General features: G+C 60.5%; 1 protein-coding gene across 1 annotated transcript; it reads right to left on the reverse strand.

Annotated features, from left to right (window-relative positions):
• Nucleotides 1-253: 253 nt before the first annotated feature.
• Nucleotides 254-17,669, reverse strand: DGCR8 (DGCR8 microprocessor complex subunit). The gene is made up of 14 exons (XM_061141297.1): nt 17,621-17,669; nt 12,359-13,357; nt 11,774-11,933; nt 10,236-10,378; nt 9,862-10,105; nt 8,690-8,887; nt 8,494-8,595; nt 7,821-7,919; nt 6,728-6,810; nt 3,417-3,517; nt 3,169-3,275; nt 2,375-2,502; nt 1,495-1,608; nt 254-1,299 (listed from the first exon to the last, which is right to left on the reverse strand). The coding sequence occupies exons 2-14, from the start codon at nt 13,076-13,078 to the stop codon at nt 1,216-1,218; spliced, it is 2,283 nt and encodes a 760-aa protein (XP_060997280.1). The 5' UTR covers nt 13,079-13,357; nt 17,621-17,669; the 3' UTR covers nt 254-1,215.
• Nucleotides 17,670-20,361: the final 2,692 nt, after the last annotated feature.

The following is a 20,361-nucleotide window of genomic DNA, read 5'->3' on the forward strand; positions in this document are numbered from 1 at the left end:
GGGAACCCCCACTCTCCAGGAGGCTGCAGCCTGTGGAGGACCGGCAGGTTGTTCCCCTTGCTGCCCATCGAGGCTCGTGCCTGTGGCTGTGGCCTAGCTGCCCCTGCAGCAGAGCCGTGCCCATGCCTGGGGAAGGGAACAGAGGGAGGACAGGCTGTGGCGAGGTCACCACCTCGTCTGCGCGAGGCATTGTGTCAAGGTGGCACACTGGCTGTTTTAAGGGCAAACACTCAAGCTGTTATTCACCACTGTAGACAGGACAGGACAGAAGCGTATAATTACAGCGACTTGATTCGTGGATTGTTTTACAAAGGTCCGCGGGGGCCGACCTCAGTCATGTAGGGGGGCATTCTGAAGGCTCCGTGGCTGAGGGTGGAACAGACCCACCCCCATCCACGGGACCGCCTGGTCACGCCGCACAGCTGCACGTAGTCAAGGGCCACCTGCACCAGCGTGAGCATCTTCAGCTCCTCTTTATAAGTAAGTCCATGAGCTAAAATGCATTAACTGGTCACATCTGCTACGTGATTCCATACCTATCTTCTACCCTCACTGTAAAAGCTTCTTTCCAAACACTAAAATACAATAAAAGCTTTAAAAATTGATGGGTGGACAGACTGGACTGTGCAAAAATTTAGTAAAAAATCAGCAGAGGCCAGCAAACGTGAGGGGCCTCTGTCCACGAAGGTGTGTTCAGGGCTCTGAGAACAGATGCCGGGCCGGCAAGCAGGCAGGGCAGCGCCCGTGCCACGGGCAGCGCCTCTCTGGGTGAAGAAAGATCACCATGGTGGTTTGCCTGCAACCTCTGAAATACTCCTTCCTACTGTTAACTTTTTCCAGAGAAAAGAAGGAAAACCCAGGAGGCTGGAAGGGGAGGGGTACCGGCCTGCGCCTTCTGGTTGGGTCCCTACATGCCTGTGGGAGCCAGGGTGCACGGCCTTCGCATTTCATGTCATCAACTATCACTTCTGGTCAGTGCACGTTACACAGAAAATTCATGAAAAGCTTCAGGGTCTGTCCACATGAGCAGAGCCCCACGGCGATCTCCCAGCTGTCCACGTCCGCCTGTGTGGCAGGTGGGTGGAAGCCGGAACAGTCACCGGGGCCTTAGGTGGCCCCCAGAAGGAGCTGCATGGGCCTGCTGTCAGGCACGCAGTGGGGCCGTGGAACCAGAGGCAGATCCCCAGTGCACTGGCGGCCCCGAGCTGGCCGCCCTCACACGTCCACGGTGCAGAGGGGCTCGCCGCCAGGCTGCGCAGACGCCACAATGGACATCTTGGGCTTCTTGCGTGTCTCCTCCTGGAAGGACATTGAAGTCAGTGGTGGGGCCACAGGGACCGCAGCCCGAAGTCAGGGGCGGGCCCACAGGCACTGTAGAGCCCTGGGGAGGGAGCGAGCCCAGCACACAGCACCACACGCTGGCGCTTCCCAGGACGGACGCCCCAGAGAGGAGGGTTAGGTTCCCAGTCCCCAGGGATTTAAGCCACCGCGCACCCGCTCCTCCGCCAGCCGCCGCATCTCCTCCTGCAGCTTGCTCAGGATATGCAGGTTGGGCTTGTTCTTGCGGGCAAACTGCTGCAGCTCGATCACACTTTTGTCCGAGGTCTCCTGGGGAGCAGAGCCTGCTGGCGGCACCGGCCGGGCCTCCCGTCCCATGACCCACCTGCCAGGCTGCTAGCCATCCCTGCTTCCACTGCCTTGGGTGCGGGGGTCCACCGGCCCCCACAGCCTGCCAGCCACAAGTCAGGCACACACCATGCCCAGAGGCCTCCGCCGAGGGTGACCAGGTCCCAACGTGGTCGGGGGGACAGCATGCAGGGGCCCAGGCTTGCCCTGCCCCATGGCCACGAGAAGCCTGAGGACCGACACCACGCTCCCCGCACTCTCGTGGGGTGAGCGCCGTGTGAGGACGCCTATGGGCCGCACCCCCCGATGGCTCTGGGGCCTCCCAGCAGGGCCGGGCATACTTCTCCCCAGCTCCTGGCCGAGGAGGACCCTCTCTCCACGCAGAGACAGGAAGGCAGCGGCTCAGCCACGCATGGCCCAGCACCTCAGGGCCCCCCCCACTCCCCCAGCCCAGACCCAGGAGCTCTTTGGGGATGGCTGGGGTGCCCCCCGCAGTCCTCACCCTCCACACCCACCACTCACTGGGGACCATTTCTGAAGTCAGGGGAAAAAAATCAAAGACCACAGATGTCAGTTCCCTGTACTTTGCCCTAAATGCACAAAAACTTAACAGTGTTGTGAAATCTCAACATCTTGGCCAAAACAGAGGACACACATGGGCTGTTCAGAGGCACACGATGCTGGTGCCTGGGACAGCACCCGCATGCACTCGCCCGCCCGCTGTGCCCCGCGCCCCCCCCCCAATTACCTGCTTGACCATCTTGCTGCTCTCACGGCCATACATGCGCAGCAAGGACCCCCAGTTCTTGACGTGCGGGTGCAGCAGCTGCAGGATCTTCTGAGATGCCAACTGCTTCCCAACGCGCTTGTTCTTACCTGGGCGGAGATGTGGACATGGAGTCAAGACATCCACGTCCACAGGGCACCGTGTCCAGACAGGCACACTCCACACAGCCCCGCCTGCCAGAGGCTCGGGGAGGGCAGGATGCCCCCCAGGACGCGGCTCTCGAGGCCCCCTGCCTGCAGCTGCAGACACACAGATGATGCGTCCCGCAAGGCAGGCTGGGGGCGGGGGAGAGTCCTGTGCGGCAGATGTTTCTAGACAGAGGGAGGAGAGGCCAGGGTGCAGAACAGACTGGAGGGGCACGGGGCCTCTGCCCCCTACTCAGGGCTGGGCTCAGCAAGCGCTGGTGTCCGTGGGGACGGCCTGGTCTGCACGGTCTCCGCGGCCTGCTTGGGCACGACCTTCTCCCTTACCCGGTGCTGGGCTGTGTGAGCCGCCCCCCTCCCAGGGACCCAGCAGTGGGCGGGCCGTGCCGGCAGCCGGGGCCACGGCCCAACCAGGTGAGCAGCTCAAGCCCGGGACGCCAGCCACCACAGCGGCGCGCAGGCTGGCTGGGTCTCAGGGTGACGTGCGGTGTGGCGGGTGCACCTGGGCGCCGTCAGCATGTGGCTGAGGCCCAGGTGAGCCCGGGCAGCAGACCCTGCGGTCACTGAAAGCAGGTACACACGTGTGCAGGGTGGAGGGGTGGGGGGGCTTACACCAGCCGCGCACTGTGTGCTTGCCACACGCCATGACGTATTCGCTCTTCTGGTTTTTACCAGGAACTACTTCAAACTTGATGGAGGTGTCTCCCATCCCGTGGTTTCTGGGGGACAAAGCAGATAGTAGGCAACATCGCCCCGAGATGGCACCCACCATCCTTCCCAAACCGTGGCTCCCATCCCAGAAGGGCTCTCTCAGGACCCCCGCCAGTCCCCTGGAGAGGTCCCGGGCAGGGACACCCCACCTTTTAAGGCACTCATGGAGGATCTGGTAGGGCGACAGCAGCCCGGCCTTGCTGGTCAGCTCGTAGACCCGCGAGTCCTCGATACTGATGTGGTTGAAATACTACAAAGGGAAGCGGCTGGTGAGTGCCGGCCACGCCCGGGGCCCATCCAGCTGCCCCCGCCCTTGTCACGGCCTCTCAGTGACGCTGCACTCACACCTCGGGCCCGGTCGCCCGAGACACAACTGCCTGCTGGCCTCAGAGCCCGTCCTGAACCAGAGTCTGATCAGACCATTGGCCAGAAAGCTAAAGACACACAACCTTTGGGAAAAAACCTTGAAAACCATCGTAAGTGAATTTAGAATAGAGAAAGTGACCAGACACGACAGAAGAGAAACTTGGCCACGGTGACGAAGAGCAGGCGCCCAGCCGGTTCAGAGAACGAGGCTGGCGACAGAGGCCTTGTCAGCCCGCAGCAGCTGGGACCCTCAGGAGCACAGCGCCCTCCCTGGTGGGGCTGTGTTCACCTCGCAGGCTGGCAGTGACCCACAACCACACACTCTGTCAGAGCCTCTCAGGGAGGCCCCTTCCCCGACTGTCCAGCTCCTGGGGCCCCGAGCCCCACCTTCTTCATACAGAACTCCAGGAACCTGCTCCTCCAGGAGCGAGGGAGCTTCCTCCCCGACAGCGTCAGGAGGTGGCCCTGGTCCCAGCGAGCGGGAAAGCATCCTGTCTGAGCGTGCCTCCCTCCCCGCACCTCTGGGTGTTCGCCGGCCAGGGCACCCTAAGCCCCGCAGTCAGGGTGCTGCTCAGACCACCGGCCACAACGGGAGAGCCCACCCCGGGCACGGGTGGTGGAGGATAGGGCTGCAGTCCTACCCCCGACTGCACAGGGGTGCCCCCAGCAACCAGCCCCCCGCCTCAGGCCACCTCGACATGAACTCAGGCAGAGGGAAGGGGTTAGAATAAAGGGTTCCCTTCACTTAAATTGTTTTTACTTTTTGGCTGCACCTCCTGGCACACAGGATCCCAATTCCCCTGCATCCGAGGTGTGCAGTCCCAACCACAGGACTGCCAGGAAAGTCCCAAATGTCCCCTTCACTTTTATCAAACGGAGCTATTTCAGGAACTGAGGACAAAAACCAAATGGTAATTTCTCTTCTTCATGAGCTCTTTGCAGGAATCAAGGACAGAGACCAAACATCTACTTGTTACTTTATTACATTATCACAAAGACATAGGCGCCTAACAGCCCCAAATACAGGGAGCAAACATGATGGCAGTGAACAGACAACTCGGCAGTAACTGAGGACTCACACCTCTCCCTCCAGGACAGACCCTCCAGAAAGGTGAGCACTCCCCTCACCAGCTCGGCCAGTTCACTCCGCCGGCAAGCACACACGCCCAGCCTCTCGGGCGGGCACAGTACAAGCCTTGACAAACGTTCAAGGACTGACTGGAATCACACAAGCTGTGGTTCTGAATCACAATGGAATTAAGTTATAAATCAATAACTGAAGGAAACTGGGGAGATTCACAAATATATGAAAAGTAAATGGTCCTAAAATAACTACTGGTTCAAAGAAAAAAAAATCACAAGAGTAATTAGGAAAATATCTTGACATAGATAAAAACAAAAACACAACATATATTAAAGGAAAATTATGGGATGCAAATTAGTACACAGAAGAAAATTGACAGCTGTAAACCCCACATTTAAAAAGACCTCAAATCAATACCCTAAACCTTAAGAAACTAGAACAAAGGACAAACCAAACACAAGCCTGGCAGGAAAAAGAAAAAAAAAAAAAAACAATAAGGCTGGAACTGAAACAGAGAAGAAAAAAGAGAACTTCCACACAACCAGAAGCTGTGTATTTGAAAAGACCAACAACACTGACAAACACTTAGAATGGCCAAAAGAAAACAAAGACTCAAACTGCTAAAACTCAGGAACGAAAGCAAGGACATCACAACCCCGCTGAAGTAAAAAGGGTCACAAGAGGGCACTGTGAATGCCAGTCCCCTAGAGGACCTGGTCACCTGGGAAAACTCCTGCCGAGACACAGAATCCCACAACCGGCTCGAGAAGCAGCAGAAAGCCTGAGAATGCACAAGTGAACAACCTGAAAACAAAGAAGAGTCCAGGCCCAGATGGTTTCACTGGTGAATTCTACCAAGTGTTTAAAAATTAACACCAATCCTTCGCAAACTTTTCCACACGATGAAAGAGGAAGGAAGACTTTCCCACTCATTCTACGAGGCAAGTACTGCCCTGATACCAACACCAAAGACATCATAAGGAAAAAAAATACAGACCAGCACCCCTTAGAAACACAGCTGCAGAAATCCTTAAAAAAACAGCAGCAAGCCAAGCCGATCCACACATAAAGAGAACCGTGCACCGCAACTGAGTGGGACTTATCCCAGGAATGTGAGGTTTGTTTTATATTCAAAAGCTAATGGAACATAACCCCACATCAGTAAAATCAAAGATAAAAACCATGTGATCATCTCACAGAAGCAGAAAATTCAAAACCCAACATCCATTGCAGACAGAAACAGTCAACAAACCAAGAGTGGAAGGAAACGTCCTCACGCTGATAAAGCCCCGGGTCACCAGCAGTCAGTAGGAGCACCTGGGTCTGGCTCCACTGACTGCAGACGTCAGAGGCGGCGGACCCAGCACAGAAAGCAGCCAGTGCCGCCAGGGTCGGGGAGCTGGACGAGACGGGGGACCAGATAACAGGGACAGGGTTTCCTTCAGGAGTGATAAACACAATCTGAGAATACAAAAACCTACTGTGTTGTGTAGCTGAAAAGGGAAAAACTACGGCATATATGAGTTAAACTTCAATAAAGGTGTTATAAAAAAAGAGCGCAGGGGCTTCCCGATGGTCCGGTGGTTAAGACACCATGCTTCCAACGCAAGGGGCCTGGGTTCTATCCCTGGTCAGGGGACTAGAACCCACGTGACAGAACTAAAACCTGGCAAACCAAACAAATAGAAATAGTTTGGTTTTAAAATAAGGATGTATCCTTCAGTGTAAGAAGCCCTTGCTACAAAAACCCACAGAAGCAATCTACCCAAAGCAGCTCACAGTTTTAAGTGGTTCTCAACACAAAGAACAGTCCAGCTTTTGCAGCCTCTGCCTCGAAGGCTCGTCTACCGCACAGCTCTCAGCGCAGCGTGACTTCCGTGCAGTACGGCAAACACAGTTTCTCACACCCACGGCAAGACAGGGAGACGGAGACCTGCTAGGGGGACAGCCCTCGCCCGCAGAAACAGGCAGGCCTCCCCGTCCTGACGAGAGCGGCGGGCCCAGGCTCACCTCCAGCTCCTCACTGTCTCTGGGCTTCTCCTCTGATGTCTGCTTGACGAAGTCAGGGATGAGGATCTCCAGCGTGGCGCGGGCTGCCGGGAGGAGCACTGGGTGAGGGGCCAAGTTCAGACAGCAGCCAGGCCCCAGGGGCGGGGCGGCACTCGGGGGAGCTCTGCGGGCCCAGTGTGGGCGCCCCGGGCACAGGAGCGCGCCTGCAGGGGCCAGCCTCGCCAGGGTGGGGGTGGGGGTGCCATGAGGACGGCTGCACCTCACAGCTTTCTGCCTTGAGAGCCTGCGAACAGCCCACGGGTGGGTGGAGCCGGAAGACCCTCTGGAGCCTCTCTGAAGTGGAGGGGCCTCCTGGGGCGGGGGAGGCAGACCACGCAACCCTGGCGCAGCCTGGCGAGGGGACGGCCACACAGTCCATCATCCTCAGCATCAGCCACCAAGGGAGACCAAGGGGGGCGGACTCTGAGCCCCGGAGCTCAGACCCTGCGCCAGCCTGAGCCGCGGGGAGGTGGCAAGGGAGCGGACATGGCCCAGGTTTTGTGAGCACAGAGTTGCTCTAAGACATGCGGAGACGGGGCGCCAGGGCCTAGGGCACAGCCACAGCCAGCCCGCCACGGGTCCTCCCCAGGAGATGCTAAATGGCTCCCAGAAGCACGCTCCCGCCCGGTGTGCAAATACAGCCAGCAGCAGGCGCAACAGGAGGAGCTCCCAGGGCCTGCCCGGCTGTGCTCTGGACCGGCAGCCCCAAGTCTCAGCCAGAAGCACTCGGGAGCGGTCCTCACGGACATCAGGACCCCTGAGGAGCACGTCCGCCGTGCAGGGTCTACACAGATGGCGCCCAGGCTCAGGCAACCCAGAGCGCTGTGTGTGCTGGGGGAGTGGAGGGCTGGGGCAGGAGGCGCGGGCCCACCCATCCAAGCGGACGAAAGCCTTCTATGTTCGCTTCTCACAGCCTGCCTCTTGGTGAATCCTTGCCAGTGAGTGCATGACTTAAAAACATCCAAGTGGATAACTCCATAAATACCCGACTCGCCCACCCCACCTCCAGCCAGGGTGGTTCACACGGTCCCCCAGACACCAGCAGGCACGTTACCAGCTTTGTTCTTGGCCAGTTTTTTGCTGCTTGCCGTTCCAGATCCATAGGTCACACCGTCAATGGTCACTGAGGCACCAAAAGGCTCGCTTGGGTTCTCTTAAATTAAAACGACCACTTTAAAACACATGTGCCAGGACATTCAGAGCACACCAGCACACACACACTCTACACTCTGCTCACCGCAGAGCGTGGGGCACGGCTGCGGCAGGAAGGCAAGGCGGGGGTCCCCGGGACACTGGGCAGCCACAGAGGGAGACAGGCCAGAGGCAGAGCCACCCGGGACAGAGACCGAGGTCTGAGAAAGGTGGATGGGCGCAGGGGCACACACAAAAGGCGGGGGTGGGAATGCAGACTAGGCAAGCCCAAGAAGCAGGGAGACCACGGCGGACCCGAGCTTCCGGCCTTCACTCAGGAGCGCTGAGGGCGGCACAGAGGGAGCCGGAAACCAGCACAGGGCCGCGGCTCCTCCAGCCGGAGGCCTGGGGGGGCTGTGGGGGGACAGGCGCGGTGCACAGGGCGTGGGGAGGGGACGGCAGGTGAGGACGACCCCCTCCATTTCCTGTCTCATCCCAGCAGGCGGGGCTGACAAGCAGCCCCAGGCAGCGCCTGATGCCTGAGGAGGCCGAGACAGAGGCGGGACGGGAAGGCCGGGAGGGGCGGCGGCACTCACCGCACTCGAAGAAGCTGTACACGGGGCGGACCTTGAGCACGCGCTGCATGTACTCGTGCAAGATGCACACCTCAGACTTCCCGTTGGGGTTGATGACAAACTCTGTGACGTGACGACAGGGGCCGTCTCAGAGCAGTCTGGGACCCCGCCTGTGCAGGGGACCTCTGCGCCGCAGGGCGGACGGGGCTGGGCTCACCTTTCTTCGTGGGCGCGTCCTGCACAGACAGTGTGATGAGCTTCTGGTTGGCGGGCAGGATGGGCCTCTCTGACTCAGCCTGTTTTCGCTTCATTTCTCGGTTGAACTGCCGACGCTCAGCCCACGTCCTGAACTTCTTCACGGTCACTTGCTCAAAGTCAAAGCGCTTCTCCAGGTAATTCCGAAACTCCTCAAGGTCTGCACGGATTGACCAGAGACCCGAGTGACGGACTCCCAACCAGAGTCACCCCCTCGGTGGCAGGACAGGTCCTGGCTACACGACACCCCTCCCGCTTCCCCTCAAGGATGAGGGGCCAAGCAATCAGGCTCCTTCGCTCTGCCAGGTTCCCTAGGGAGAAACTTCTGGGCTATCCTTTTAGTTTATTTAGAACAAAAAAACAAAAATAAACAAAGAAAAAGGAATGTTAGAAAAACAACACCACTATCAGCCTCCAGGACCTTCTCCCCATGGGAACCAGGTGCCGATGGCCCGCAGCAGAGGCATCGCGCCCAGCACAGCCTCCTGCCCCCGCCTCTCCCCCAGGATCCCAGGCCTCCCATCAGCCCCACCCCGCTGCTTCCCCCAGAGGCCTGAGGCACCACGCACATGCGTGCACACTTAGGGACGGAGCGAAACCACAGAGCTCCCCACACAGGAGTGTAGAGCAGTGGGCACGCGCTGAGGATGGTGCCATGGGGAGACCATCAGGCAGACGAGGGCCCCTTCCAGCTGTGTCTCGAGAACACCCCCGTCCCTGCAGAGCACCAGCGCGCTCCCCAGAGGCCTCCCTGCCAGCCCCAGACGCGGCCCCTCCTTGGGAGCAGCCCCCAGCCCCTCACGGACAGGAGCACACAGACACCTGGGGCTCGAAAACGCGCTGCTCTCTAACAGGGACTGGACAGGGGCTAAGAGAGCCCGCCCCCATGGAAGAGACATGGGAGGGACGGCCCACGACCGAGGGCGCCCACAGGGCTGAAACAGCAGCTGCGCCCACCCCGGCGGTGGGACCCCAGGGCCCACACGAGCACGCCGCGGCGCAGAGGCCGGACGGTCACCACCAAAGGCTGTCCGGGCGGCGACACGGTCAGCGGGCGGGTCTCCTGAGCTCGGGGGCGGGCAGGCACAGACGGGGCCCCTCCTCCCTAGGGACCAAGTTCGCCCCAAAGCTTACCAACTGACTCGTCCTTGCACACCTCCACCTTGGCCTTCACCTGCCCCAGGGCCCCAGGCGCGGCCTCAGCCCCCAGTGGGTCCTTCTCGTCTGGGGGCCCCGCGTCGGCCCCTAGGGGGTCAGGCTCGTCTGGGGGCAGCTCTGGCTCTGGGGGGGCGAGCCCCACGCCCCGCTCCCGCTCCTCGCTGTCCTTCATCTTCCGGTAGTGCAGGCAGGGAATGCTGGTCAGGGGAGGGCCGTGTTTCTACAAGCAGGGAGACCGCGCAGGTCACCAGGCCGGACGCACAGGCCTCTGATGCCCCCACGGGCCTGCCTGGCGGCCACCCTCCTCCTGCAACTCACAAGACCAAGCGCACAAGGGACGCGGCCCCTACCCGTATGCTTCCCGTCCCCAGGAAGTAGGGCCTGGACCAGGTGACCACCCGCGACTCCCGGTGCAGGTACACGGGCACTCCGGAGTTGTGGAACGTCATGATCCAGCCGTCGGGCAGTGGCTCCGTCGGTGGGCGGCCACGGCCTGCGCGGGGCAAGAACAGCTGTGGTCACAGCCGCGTGGGCACCGTCAGGACAGTCACAGTCAGCCCCCGGGCAGAAACAGCAGCATGCCGGAGCTGGCCTTACAGAAAAGCTCTGAGCAGGGTGGGGACGGCCCACCCCCACCAGGAGAGCCCAGCCCCGCCTGCAAGCCCGCTCCTCTGCGTGCTGGGTCCGAGCCTCTGTGGGACCCGTGGGCGCCAAGACCCTCTTCACCTGCTCTAGTCCCCGGACACACCGCAGAGCCCAAGCAGTGCTCCGCGAGACACAGGGCCTCGCTGCAGCTCTGCCACCCTGACACTGCGTCTCCGCCCGCCTCCCGCGGGTGCAGCCACAGGAGCTGGGTAGGCTCCGCTAGGAACTGCAGACTGTGGGTCACTGCTCCCTGTGACCAGATGGCAAGCCTGCACTGTCCCGAGCTGCCACGGACAGGCCTGGCTGCTGGGAGATGCACAAGACAAAGACTCAAGGACAGCTTGCTTTTCTTACCGGTATTGGGAGCAAGTGAAAAACTCAGAAACAAAAGCGAAATGCCACGTGGAATCTAAAAAAACACATGGACGAGATGAAAACAGCCCCACCAACACTTGGGGGAACGGAAACGACTCCCTTGTGTCAGGTCTGACACCTGCACGTGGCTGATGCCAGGCGAACACCAGCGTCAGGACGGCCCTGGGAGGGAGGGCAAGGCTGGGCACGCACAATCACCCCGGGCCTGTGGGCTGGGCCAGGAGCTGCCTGCAACCAGCCCTGGGTAACCGAGGAGGAGGAGGCGTGTCCGTGACCGTGAGCAGACCACAGCCCACGCGGCACACACACACCCAGCCCCGCCGACGGGTCTGCTCTGCGGCCGGGAGAAGGCGCGCCGGCCACTCCTCAGTTCCTCCTGTCACGCTGGCCACCTGCACGGTGCTCAGCGGAAGGCATCACCTGTGTGCCCGAGTCCCTCCAGCCCCTTCCCATCGCCCACCCGACACCAAGAGGCACCCCAACCGCTCTTCCCAGTGTACCCATGACCCCTCCACCTCTGCCCACGTGTGAGCCACGGGTCTGCTTTCAGAGCAGACTGTGGAATGAGTCCTGCCTGCTTCCAGCAGCTTCCCCAGCGCTCGGCACAGAACTGAGAACTCAGACAGGGGCCACGAGCAGCCCCCACACTCAGCACTGCCTCTGTCTGCAGCCTCCACACGCCGGGAAGCCCCCTTCCCACACCACGGCAGTGTGTAGGGTGTGTCCTCACATTCCAAGCTTCCCGTCACTGACAGGACCCTCCTGCCCGCAGATACACACGGCCGCCCAGACTGCCGCCCAGCAACCTGAGGGCTCTCCCAGCGTAGCATGCGGCCGAGCACTCTCGCTACTTCCTGGCCCGACTTACTTTTGAGCACGGTTTTAATCTTGGTCATCATTGGCTGCACGCTTGTCTCCCCGTCCGATGGGTGATCGCTGTCTCCTCCGTATTTCTCCTCCATTCGCCTCTTTTTGGGAGCACAGAGGCCCTCTTCCAGGAGAGCATCAACATCATTGTCAAAATCATCCTGCAAAACACACTGTTCAGAAACCGCGGCCCCTGGCACCCACACTCCTGCCCAAGGGCAGGCATCAGCGACAACATAGAGAGGAGGTGGTCTCAGGGGCCTAGGGGCACCTCTGTGGCGCACGAGCATCTGAAAAACAAAGAGGATGAAACGGCCAGCCAAAGCACACGCTCGTGACCAGCAGATCGTTCCAAGTCGGCTGAGACACGGGTACAAGGCAGACCTGTCAGCCAAACTCTGTTAGCAGAGGCGGGACCCCTGGACTCCTGATGGCTCTTTCTTTCCGCATGGACCTTTCTACCTCCTGTGGATTTTTTTTTTCCTCTGTAACATCGCAACATGGGCTTCCCAGAGATGCTGCAACTCCCAAACACCTCTCTCTGGGTTTTGCTAAGAGTGCGCCAAAGGAGGGGACGCCGACATACCTCATAGGAGAAAGTCAAGGCCTCTTCGTCCACTCTGTCTCTCTGCGCGATCGCTTTAGCCGTGAACCCGCCTGCGCCTTCTTCCTCTAGCTCCAAATTGTCAGTAAAGTCTTCTAACTCATCGAGCACTGCGTACTCCACTCTCCTTTCCTGATCCAGCTCATGCTCCTCGTCCCTCCTACCCGCACTCTCACCCCCGGCGCCTACCCCGTTCCCCGCGCCCCCGCCACAGGGACCAGCATGCACGTCCCCACTGACAGGGCTGAGGGCCAGGCCACACTCTGCCCGCACGTCGCGCTCCGCTCCCGTGTACAGCACCTTCCTGTCCTCACTCCTGCAGCTCTCCGTAAAGCTCACGCTAATCTTTACATCCTTAAGCAACTTAAGGTCAGGGGAGAACTTCCGGACCGCAGGTGCGTGCCGCGCAGTGCGCGGGCTGTGGCCACTACAGTTCGGGTCTACGAGGAGGCGGGCCTTAGAGGAGGATCCTTTGGAGAGAAGAGAAGCTCCGTAGAAGTTGAGCGGGTCCTCGGCAGGGGGTTCGGCCTGTCCATCACCACCAGAGCCAACGTCCATTACCTCTGCATCACTGGACGTTTGCAGGGGAGGTGGTGGAGACTGTCCACGGGGCAGCGAGCGGAGGGGGCAAGCTCGGTCCTCCATCGCCACTCCTCCTGCGGGCTCACGCGGGAGAGGAGAGGGGCTCTCACATGTCTCCATAGTAAAGTGGTTAGGACTACTTTAAAAGACCAGAGTTTTTAAAAACCTGACATAACTCTAGACAGCTAACATGCACAAGTCCGTCGAGACCCGGGTGCGTCCTGCCCGCGCTGCGCACGCTGGCGGCTTAGTCAAGCTGGCCACATTGCTCTTTTCATTAATGTAGACAGCTTTTAGAACCACTGCCTCAATTATTGGAAATCACAATGCACTCAGCTTAAATGACTGACGACTACGCGAGTCTGTCCTCGAGCCGAAGGGGCACCCGTCTTCCTCCACCTGCAAAGAGACGTAAAGGCATCGTCACACATTGACAGAGACCTTCCGCTTCCTGGCACCGAGAGTCCAGTGCTACGGACGGTGCAGAAAAGACTTCAGTGACACTGCCTGAGAAGAGCACCTTCTACACTTCAGAACAGGCGAACCTGACTCCCTTCTTCAGAACCTAAATTATAACTTAAGTCCTAAGTCAAGTATTTTACTAGTTGTCCACTGTATTTCCAACTTCAGAAACACAAAAAACATATTATAATTAGGTTCAAAAAGGATTAAAAAAACCAGAACTCCTCCACTACACTGCACCGCGGCACTCCCCTGGCTCGGCTCATGCGGCCGCCCTTCCACAGCACACGGGGGTGTGCAGCTTCCCTCCAGCACCAGTGATGTGGGTCCACTCACCTGCGTGGGCCGGTCAGTCAAAGGGCAAGCGGGCGGCCCTCCGCTCAGCTCTGCGGCACTATGGCCTCAGAGGCACGGCTGGGGCTCCGCCACCCAGGACCTCAGGGCATGGGGGCAGGGGCAGGGATGCAGCGGGCTGGGCGTGGCTCTGCTCCCGGGACGGAGCCCGGCCGGGCGGGCAAGGAGAGGCTGCAGGGGCTGGCTAAGCCCAGGCACAGGAGTCCTGGCAGCCGCCTGGAGCCTGGCTCCATGAGGGGGCAACAGGGAGGCCCGGGGTGAAGGGACCCTCAGGCCACAGTTCAGTCCCTAAGCAGAAGGGAGGCCCGCACCCGTGAGAACAGTGGACACAGAACTGACCACACTGCTGAGCGGGTGGAGGCCGAGAACAGGACAAGGCAGCCCCAAAGACCAACAGGGCCACTCCCCAGGGGACACTCAGGCAGGGCCTGCAAAGAAGGGTGCTCGGAGCCTCTGGGCAGACCCGGCCAACAGGGCCGAGGCCACCAGGATGCGTCGGCCAGGCGGTCACCCAAACCACAGGAGAGGCCACCCAGAGAGCAAGGGCAGACCAAGAAAAGGGCTGAGGATGCAACCCTGGGGAGTTTGCACCAGGGAAGACACCAGGCTGAGAAGGCAGGGCGGGGCGTCCAAACACAGGGCCGCGGGAGGGAGGTTCCAGCAGAGCAGAACACGTGCAGACACGCACGCACGTGCACACACGCACGCACGTGCACACACGCACCCCCACACCGTGCAGACACGCACGAACATGCCATGCACATGGATGCAGACACACATGCGTGCCCACACCACTCAGGGAGGCTTGCGGGTTGCAGACAGACAGGAAACAGCAGACACCACACATTTAAGAGGTTACAGTGGAGGGACAGGACATAAAAGACAAAGACTTGTTTAGATGTAATCAATTCATCCGACAACTATTCACTGACCACCTACTCTGATGGGGGTATCAGCATGAACAAGGGGGCAGCAACCACTGACCTGTCTTCTACTTCCCGGGTCCCAAGGTGTCCTCATGTTTCTGAACACAATACCTCCCCCGCAGGCATGTCTGCCAAAAGTGCTAAGGACCAAGGAAACATGGCACACAGGTGATGACGGATGCGGAACCGGGAGACCACTGAGGAGGCACCAGACGTGCACAAGGACCACCGAGCGGGGTAAGGCCAGTCTCCTGGCACCAAGAAAGCTCATTTCAGAGGACAGGTCAGCACGCCCAGCACTATGGAACACAGACACGACCAGGGCCAAAGCCCTGGGCACCAGGCAGGTCTGCAGAGACCCCAGCAAGAGCCCACACGTGATTCTGGGGGCCAAAAAGGCTAAAACGAAGAGACGTGAAGAGGACGGGGACACCTCCGGCCATGTTCAGAGGCTGAGAAGCTCAGTTTAGAAGCAAAGAACCAAGATGATAACTATGAAACCTGATGAAGGGAGGCCTTGAAGAGGTGCCCAGAGTGCAGGCTAGGAGCCGCAGCGAGTGGTCCTTGGAGTTTGGGGAGCCGCCTGGCCCTGGGGCGGCAGTGCGCTGAGGGCTCCGCTGCAGGCTGTCCCGAGCACGCTCCTGACCTTCCCTGTTCGCTATCTGCACCCGTCAACGCCTTCCATGTGGCGCACACAGAACACTGCAGATGCTGAGGACGGGAGACAGACAAAACCCCCAGCCCCAGAGCTCACACATTAGCAGAGAGATGGACAAGTAACAACTAAGGAAAACTGAGACGCGTTCAAGAGAAAGCAAAGCAAGGAGTTGAGGAAAGGGTGGGCAGTGAAGGCTTCACAGCCAACACCCCCTGAAGGCGGAGGAGGGGATATTCCAGGCAACCCTGAGAAGAGCAAAGGCCCCGGGGTGGAGCACGGGGTGGTGGATGACAGCAGTGTGCCCGGGGGAAGAGGCCAGGGCAGTGAGGGCAAGGGAGACCAGGACTCCGGCTCTTATCTCGAGAGACGGGCCCCTGGACAGGAGGGTCCAAGCGGTGAGGTCACACGATCCAAGGTCAGCAGTCACAACCAACCCTCGGGCAGGCCCTGTTCTAAGCATGTTATGCACTATCACTCACCAGTTCTCACAGAGCACTGTGAGAAAAAGGTTAAGGACAGAGAGGTTAAGCAACTTGCTCAAGGTCACACAGCGAGAAGGTGGTGGAGTGCTTTACCACTCAGACAAGGTAGCTCCGGTCTGCACTGCCTTGGTATTAGACTTACGGTTGAAAAGAACAGCTCTGTGTCCAGAAAATCCCTAAGTGGGTAGATAATAGGAGGCACAGGGTGAGAGCAAAGAAACAAATAAAGAGGCTCACCAGGCAGCCTGGACCAGCATGTCAAGCTGGAGGTGGTGAGAAACTGCCCTGAGGAGTGTATGGAGGCCGAGGAGACTCCACACTCCGGGACAGAGGTGTCGCGCGCAGAGGTGGTGAAGTCAGCGTGGGGAGTGTTCGGGCAGGTGAAGATCATAGCCTAGGTTTAGACACGGCTACTTGGCACCAAAGTAACACGTGGAGGTGTAGAAGAGGCAGCCAAAAGCGTGCAGCTGTCAGAAGGGAGGCCGGGGCTGGAGACGGACAGGCAGGTGTCAGGAGAGACAGCGTTAAAATCAGGGACTGGAGGAGATCGCCAAGGAAGGGAGCGCAGATCCTACAAGAGGCCAAGACTCACTTCCCTACCCTGAGGTCACAGTCAGATTATAAAAGCCCGGGGACGTGCCCCACGCGGTGGCCGGGGCCACAACAGGCTGAGGCTGGTCCTCCTGCCATTGCTACTGCTCCAGCTGACGGCACACAGGGATGCAAACCCGGCTCACCAAGTGGACCACCAAGTGGACGGTGAGCCAGCAGCAGACTTGCAGCAGGCACCCCCAGGTCACAGCACAGTGTAAAACCAAGACACTCCGACAGCGCCCTTCACTTGGGTCCACTTGCTGGGCTGGCGTGGAGGCGCCGTCTCGGATGGTCCAGTGCTGTGGCTGCCGCCTTTCAGTCAAGCCTCTCGTTGCAGCCTTCCGCCCAACCCAGCGGCAGAATGACCTCACCCGTCCTTTTCTCATCCTGTCAGCCTCACATCCCACACTCACAGGCGCCACTGCTGACTGGCCATCCCCCCTTCTGGGGGGTGACCGACTGCGGCAGAGTTTCTGGTCCGCTCTACCCGCCGCCCAGGACTGGAGTCCAGTCTGCGGCCAGGACACAGGACACTTGTCTAGCATTTGGGGCCTGCCACAGTCCCCTGCCCGATCCCGGACTGCTGGGCGCCGGGTAACTGAGGCACATGCGAGCATGCAAACAAGTCAAGTTCCTACCCTGAGCAACCCAGGTCCATCGGAGGACACCTGGCGGGGACCACTGTCAACAGGTGGTCACCTTCCACTTGTTTCTACCCCCGGGTCATTGTTACGACAAAACCACATTCCGATCGTCTACGTGACCCTGGGTCCGTGAGCGTGTGGTGGAAAAGAAGGGCGGCTTCTCAGGCTTCCCAGGCTCTCGCGCCCGGCAGGGTCCCGGGCCGGCACCGCCGCGGTCGGGACCTTGCCCGCCCGAAAGCTGTCTACGGCTTCGGGCCCACGGGACGAGGGATCTCCTCACACCCCGGGGCCGGCCCGCGCGTAGAGCGAGCGGCGCGGCGGCCCCCGGCCCCGGCCCAGACCGCGGCGGGCCCCGCGCCCGCTCCCGCGGCGCCTCACAAAGGCGGACCGGGGACTCGGCGTGGCCAGGCCCGCCCGCGCCCGCCCGCCCGCCGCCCGCCGGCCCCGCGGCCTCGGCCCGGGAGCGGAAGGGCGAGCCTCACGCAGGCCACAGCGCCGCCCACCCGCCCGGCCGCGGGGCGCCCCTCGCGCCCCGCACCTACCTCCGGCGCCCGCGGCCCGCCCGCAGCGCAGAGCCTCGCGGCCCGGCCGCCGCCGCCGCCGCCGCCGCCGCCCTCCAGAGGGGCCGCGCGGGCGCTCTTCACTCGGCGGGACCCGCCTGCCGCGCGCGGCGAGCGGAGGGCGGGCCTTGGCGCGCGCAGCCAATCCTGCGCGCGGCCTGCCCGCATTGGGGGAGCCGCCGGGCTGGCTGCAGAGGCCGCCAATAGGCGGCGCGCGGCGCTCGCGGCCGCGGAGCGCGGCCCAATGAAATGCGCGGCTGCGCGGGCGCGACCGGGCGCTGAGGCGGCCGCCGCGCTAACGGTCGCCGCCGGGGCGGGGCTTGGAGCGCGGAGGACGGCGGCCGCGGAGGGCGCCGGGGGGAGCGCGGGGAACGCCGGGAGCGAGGGCGCGCGGGGGACGCCGGGAGCGGGGCGTGGGAGCCCAGGGCGCGCCTCGGGCCTGGGCGAGACCGCAGGCACGCCGGCCTCCACGCTTTCCGTGTGAAGGCGGTGAGCGTAACGATAAGCGGGGCGCCGCTGTCCGGCCCTTCTCGGCTCGCTTGTCCTGCGCGAGGAGCCAGGACTGTCCCTGCCAAGGCGGGAGCTCCCCTGGCACGGAGACGGCTGCAGGCCAAAGCCGGCGGTGCGGACCGAGGGCCGGACAGAGCCCGTCAGTTTGACGGCGTTACAGAGCCCCCCCACCCCCCAACACTCCCTGGCTGCAAGGCCAAGGCGGTGACTTTGCAGGAGCCAACTGGGAAGACCTCTCCGCCAGGCGCCCCAGCAGAGGTGCGCACGTCCATCATCAGAGCAGATAAAGACGTGTTGCTTTGTGTCTTCAAGATGCTTCGATAAAAGAAAAGAGGGGGAAAAGCCAATAAAGGGACATACGGAGGGCCTCCGGAGAAGGACATACTAAAGCCGCAAAGGCAAAACCCGTGTGTAATCACAAAGACCCCACAAACCCACAGGAGGGTCCTTCTACCCCCAAAATGGCCAGTGCTTTTCAAAAAATGTCAAGATCATTCAAGTCAGAGAGAGACTGGGGAGCCCTCTAGGGCTGTAGGAGCAACAACTAAGTGTGATGAGGGGGTCTTTGCTCAGGCAAAGGTTATTAGTGGGACAAAGGTCAGCAGATTAGTTAACCATATTGTATCAATGCTAATTTCATGGTTGTAAACGTTTACTGTGGTTAGGTAAGGTATTGAGATTGGATCTCCTGAAGGATATTGGATTCTTTGTTCCATTTTTCAAGTTTGTAGCAAGTTGAAATCATTTCCTAAAAAGAGCCAGGGGAGGGGTGCTGCAGGTCCCTAAGCTGAAGGCCCACCTAGGCCTTCCCTCTGCTTGGCAGGCTGCACCATGAGGTTGGCACCAGGCACTCCACAGCGGGCACCGAGCCCTGTGAGGGTCTGGTACTTGGACTCGGCCAGCTGCTGGCCTTGCCCAGTGCAGTCAGAGCCCATGGGAACCCCCAGCCCACCACCCTCCAGCTAGCTGCCTCACCACACTTCATTGCCTGGTGAGGTAGGGACCCCACCTACCCCAGTCAAACTTGAGACCTCAGCCCTGCACACTACAGCCAACTTCCCACTTGGCCTGGCACCAAGCAGGTGACAGACAAGGACCTTACCACGGGACCGCCCCGCTGTCCTCAGCCAGCTCCAGCATCGGAGTCACAAAGATCAATGCCTGGAAGCTGGAACTCCAGCACAAGCTGGGGGAGGAAACCTTTCCCTCTGGGCTTCTGGGTTTCCATCTCAGCCTGGCTCACTTGAGGGGGTCTCTGCCAGCACAGGAGATCAAAAGACGGGGAGGGGGGAGGGGGATCTCTGCTGACAGGAGCCCAGGCCCGACAGACTGACTAGACCTGAAGATCCCTGCATCCCTCGCTGGTGGTGTGCTCACAGGAGCCAGGAGCCTAGGCCGGACAGGACTGGACCCGAGGTCCCCGAGGTCCCTCACTGGCTGTGCTCACAGACGGGCCTCTATATTGCTCAGTCCCAGGCCTCCAGCCTCTGTGCCTGCATACCTCCACTCGGCCGTCCTGGGGCTGAACAAGCAGTTCATTGGGGAAGGGGCACGAGAGACCCTGGCAGGGACTCAGGGATCAGATGCATCTGGTGACAAACACAGAGGCCTCTTCTGGGCATGTCAAAGGCCCTTCCAGGAGACAGCTAACCCGGGTCCTGAATCCGCCAAACAACAGAGACCTCGCTTCCAGACACTGGCCTGAGCCAAGGGGGCGTGCAAAGGGCCAGCACTGTCATCCTTGGCTCTACTATCTATCTGGCTGGGGCATCAGGACACAGGGGTGGAACAGAGAAAAGGTCTTCACGCTCTTGTTCCTACCGGGAGACACACAAGCAACACTCGGTCAATGCACAGCCTGTCAAGACAAGGGCTTTCTGTTGTGCAGCAGAGACCAAGATGGGGAGGCTGCCTCAGACAGGGTGACTGTCAGGACTTGAGCAAAGACCTGCGGGATGGGGGAGGGGGAGTGCGGCATGGGCATCTGCGGGAGGAGCCCTTCAGGCAGAGGGAACCTCACAGCAAAGGCCCTGGGGCAGGAGCAGCAGTGAGAGCGGGGCACATGGGCGAGCCCAGCACGGCTGGACCCCAAGGGCCACCTGGCCTCACCCTGCCCCCTCCTGGCCTGCGGGCTGTGGGGCTGTCCCTGTGTCTCCACAGGTGCGTAAAACAAGGTCACAATTTTTCATTTTGCTCGGCTGCCAAGATAAAGT

The sequence above is a fragment of the Dama dama genome, chromosome 5 (assembly GCF_033118175.1).
Source record: "Dama dama isolate Ldn47 chromosome 5, ASM3311817v1, whole genome shotgun sequence".
Classification (NCBI taxonomy): Eukaryota; Metazoa; Chordata; class Mammalia; order Artiodactyla; family Cervidae; genus Dama; species Dama dama.

Excerpts from the sequence above, each read along its gene's own strand:
- DGCR8 (XM_061141297.1), bottom strand. The coding sequence starts at position 13,078 with ATGGAGACATGTGAGAGCCCCTCTCCTCTCCCGCGTGAGCCCGCAGGA. Across the intron at positions 10,379-11,773 it reads GATTAAAACCGTGCTCAAAA|GCCGTGGCCGCCCACCGACG; the intron begins GTAAGTCGGGCC and ends TGCCCCGCGCAG. Across the intron at positions 1,609-2,374 it reads GCAGCAAGATGGTCAAGCAG|GAGACCTCGGACAAAAGTGT; the intron begins GTAATTGGGGGG and ends TCTGCTCCCCAG.